The sequence below is a fragment of the Dendroctonus ponderosae genome, unplaced genomic scaffold (genome assembly GCF_020466585.1).
Source record: "Dendroctonus ponderosae isolate FM_Combo_2020 unplaced genomic scaffold, Dpon_F_20191213v2 Dpon_F_20191213_1, whole genome shotgun sequence".
Lineage (NCBI taxonomy): Eukaryota > Metazoa > Arthropoda > Insecta > Coleoptera > Curculionidae > Dendroctonus > Dendroctonus ponderosae.
Window position 1 is genome coordinate 2331041 of NW_026017110.1, and position 4257 is coordinate 2335297.

The window sequence follows — 4257 nt, forward strand, 5'->3', positions numbered from 1 at the left end:
TAATATTTAATTAGCATGAAATAAATAAAATAATAATAGGTTTTCTTAGTACGTAATACTTTTTGTGTCTATATATAACACCACTAACACGCAAAAAATTACTAATATAATATTTTAATAAGTGGGAACAAACTTTAGAACATAATATTTCCATTTTCATTGGTCAATGAATAGAAAATATTTCAGAACAAAAGAAAATATTTTTGAAATATTATTTAAATGTTATTTCAAAAAGATTTGTTTCTAATATTTATTTAACATGAAGCACATAAATTAAGAATACTTTTTCATAGTACCAAAACTTTTTGTATTTATATATAACACCATTAACGCCCAAAACGTTATTAATATATTATTTTTAATAAGTGTGAACAAACTTTAGAACATATTATCTCAATTTTCATTGGTCAATTAACGGTGAATATTTCAAAGCAAAAAGAAATATTTCTTAAATATTAGTTAAATGTTATTTAGAAAATATTGGTTTCTGATATTTAATTAGCATGAAACAAATACATACAATAAATACATATACAAACAATAAATATTTGATTTAAATGTCAAATAAATATTTACCTGAAATATTTTTATAATATATAAGAATCTGTCGCGTCAACCTATATTAAATATCGCAAAAAAATATTTCGTAAATATCTGATTTAAATGTAATATATGTATTTTTAAATAATATTTCTCAAATATCTGATTTAAATGTCAAAGAAATATTGTTACAATATTCAAGAATCTGTCGGTTCAACCTACATTAAATATTGCAAAAAAATATTACTGCAATATTTGTGTGCTATCTGGGTTATTGTCTCTATTTATCAATTAAAATACGTTTCGGTGTATTTTTCCACCATCATCAGTTTCTATGTGTAGCGTTGTTGCTACTTTAAGCCTTGGCATACATTTTTATGAGACAATTTTTATAGAGACAATAAATGACTGAAACCCAGGAATTAATTTTGATTTGGAATTAAACTTATTAAATTCATCACTAACTAAAAATGAGCTTACAAATATAAACTTGAAAGTTGCTCTGAACCCAATCTGATGCTGATTGATTATAAAAAAAGCATTAAAATGTTCTGAACTCCAGGATAACTCCAGTGGTTTTGATGTTCTTCCTATACTCAGTGTACCTGTCGAAACACGTGGGAAATGGGCCAATCTTTCCGCTGGTTTACGACACTTTCAACAACCCGTGCAAGAAGCATTGGTGGGCGGTTTTCCTCTACATCCAGAACTACTACAATCGAGACGAAATTGTACGTGTTCTGAGCGGAAATTTGCCTCTCAAACAAAATCCAACTCAAGTGGACGCAACTCTGGAATCTTTCCCTGCTGTAAAAATGATTTTTCTGTTTAGTGTTGGGTGCATCTTTGGTACCTTTCGGCCGATTGGCAGCTCTTTTTGGCAGCCCCGCTGGTTCTAATTCCGATGGCCTGGCTGCTCAAACGCGGCTTTAAACTCGTGTTTACCGTCATGGCTATTCTTAATGTGTTTTTTGTGCTTTTGGCCATTTTCGTCAAACTGGTCTTTCCGAATTTCGATCCGTAAGTGGCGGTTTAAAGGGGAAACTTTCCCTAATAGGCTAAAACCCGTTTTTTGTAGGGAACATCTGGAATATGATGCTCATTCCAAGTTGGTCACTTACTTTATGGGAGCGATGTTTGGCATTTGTTTGCGATGCCATCTCAATAAACCATATGTTTTTAGAAGGGTAAGTATTTAGTGTATTTGAATAGCAGTAATGGTAAGTAATGGAGAACAGTTCATACGTTTTGCAAGGTGACTTTAAACAGCTTTTATTGTTCATACGAAGATTTTCGGGCTGTTGGGTTCGTTTTGGATGACACTCTGAAGATGCAAAGAACTCGAGCATGCGCAACAGAAATAAATTACTTTCCAGGACGGCATAAAAACCCGAAAACGCCCCATCTGATTTGTAGTGATTTTTCCGATTTTTTTGGTGAATATTTCTCTCTCAATTAGTCATGATGTGTATTTTCGCCTCAACTTGATTCTTCCAGGTCGTAAATGATGAATCCGTTGGTGTTTCCGCACCGGGATACCGATGGAATTGTTTCTGATCCTTTTTGCGGACACAAATAAAATCAGTTTTAATGCTCTGTTCTGAGTATGAGCAAGGGAAATCTATGAATGGATCAACCAGTTTTGAAATGAAAACAAATAAACAAAAACTCATTAGAGCTTAAAGTTACAACAATACATAAAGACGTTCGAGATTTTCAAGCAAAATCGTCCAAAATCTATGAATTTCAATCTTGCCATTCAGAAAATTTGGACAGTCCAAATTGGAGAAACAGTCCAAATTGTTATGTTTGAACTTTTAAGTTCAAAGGAATGTTTGTTACCGTTTCATCATTTGAAAAGGTTCCTATTTTGCTTTCCCACAGATCAAGTACGGAAATCCAATGATAACTAATATACGTTATCAAAGAAACGTTTTTTTTATTTTCCGCAAATTTATGTTATATTTCATTTGCAAAGAAACCAAACACAACAGACTGTTGAGTTTTGTAAAAAATATAAGTTGCCTTTAGCTTCATTGCGAATTATTCAATAGATATTTTTGTTTCGTTTGCGTCCTTTGAACGCGTACATTTTCAGTTTTACGTATTTCCATCATTTTCAAGCGGCTTTTTTTTTGAAATACACGTTTTCTAACTGTGACTTGTTCCATATTCAATTGTTTTTTATCTACTTCTGTTTTTTATTTGCATTAAATTCGCTTCTACCATACACATATTTATGAAAAAACATATTTTTTAGGGCTGCAACCTAATAATGTGGGCTATTTCCCTATCAATGCTGTTCGCAGCCACTTTGGTCCTTCATGAGGTGAACATCAATCACATCGAGTCTCACACAGTTAAATCAATCACCGATGTACTAATTAAACCGTTTTGGGCTTTGGGCCTGGCTTTTGTTATTTATGCCTGCACAAGTGGATATGGAGGTGAGAAACAGATAGTTGGGTTTCTTAATTTTTTTTAAACCAGTTTAATCTGCGGTTTCCAACCCGATTCTCTCAATTTTTTTTCGGTAATAGCGGCAATTGGGAAAACAAGAAAACCAAAACTTACATCAAAATCCACTAATCGCAGCTTTAAAATTAAACAATAAAATTCAAAAACCCTTGAGAGAGTCAACATGGGCTGCACCTGTTTCTGCCTACACAAGTAAAAAAAACGCAGAAAAATCCCTGTTCTATGAATGTATAAAATTGGGAAAAAAACCTGCAAAGAAACCCCAAGTTTATTGCGAATTATACCGACTTTCTGACTTGAAACTTAATAAACTAGTGGGTATTTTGGAGGGCAAAGTTCTCGTTCCAGCCGTTTACTTTAACGCAAAAAAGCGTCTGCTTGAGGAGGAGCTTAAAACATTCCCGCTCTATTATTAAATTCCGCTTCTTTAAGGTTTAAATTTCACTTTATTGTAGGCATAGTTAACTGGCTGTTAACTGCCGGATGGATGCAGGTCTTGAGCAAGTTAACATTTTGCATGTACATTACCCATATGCCAGTGATCTTCTTATGGATCTCCATAAGACGAACCAGGGATCATTTCACTGACTTTACTTTGGTAAGAAACATTTACGCCCCCAGTTGTGCGCGGTAAGCAAAACAGTTTTTTTTTAAGTTTTTCTATTGGTGCGGACACCTTATCAGCACCATTATAATCTCGGTCATTTGGACGCTGATGTTCGAGTCGCCTTTGATCACCATCGAACGGGTTCTGTTGGGCGGAGGAAAAAAGCCGAAGTCTTCACCCAAAGAAGGTAAATATTTTAAGGAAACGACGCTAGAAATGCGATTTTTGTTCAATCGCAATGTTGCAAATTTGCAACTGTTTTTATTTTTTTCTTTAATCACCGGGAAAACTGGTCATTTGATTTTTCAAAAGCATTCAACACTTTATATTGCGAGCTTTTAATTGATATTTCGATCAAAATTGTTCAACTCCCAGTTTAGTAACGAAATTGCTTTTTTTCAGATATACCCAAAGGAAAAATCGTCATTCTCCATCAGAAACCCATCGAGAATGGATACATATAGGGAAGCATATGTAATTTTTATTTATTTTAGCAATTGTATGTATACAGGGTTATTCACGCTATACGGCACCGAAGTTTGCGGCTAGCCCGTTTGTTTTTTGCAAAGTATTATTTGATGAATCGACAGACGCCTATCGGGTGCACATTTTAAAAATGTTTTTGTAATGTA

The 4257-nt window shown here is 33.6% G+C and overlaps 2 protein-coding genes across 4 annotated transcripts in view; both read left to right on the forward strand.

Annotated features, from left to right (window-relative positions):
• LOC109538396 overlaps positions 1-4257 on the forward strand; it is a 28014-nt gene that overhangs the window by 10570 nt on the left and 13187 nt on the right. The gene's annotated exons all lie outside the window — the stretch shown is intronic.
• On the forward strand, positions 1018-4154 carry LOC109538389 (O-acyltransferase like protein-like). The gene is made up of 7 exons (XM_048669973.1): positions 1018-1271; positions 1373-1560; positions 1619-1727; positions 2801-2987; positions 3474-3616; positions 3674-3812; positions 4028-4154. Exons 1-7 carry the CDS (start codon positions 1122-1124, stop codon positions 4087-4089), a joined length of 978 nt encoding a protein of 325 aa, XP_048525930.1. The 5' UTR covers positions 1018-1121; the 3' UTR covers positions 4090-4154.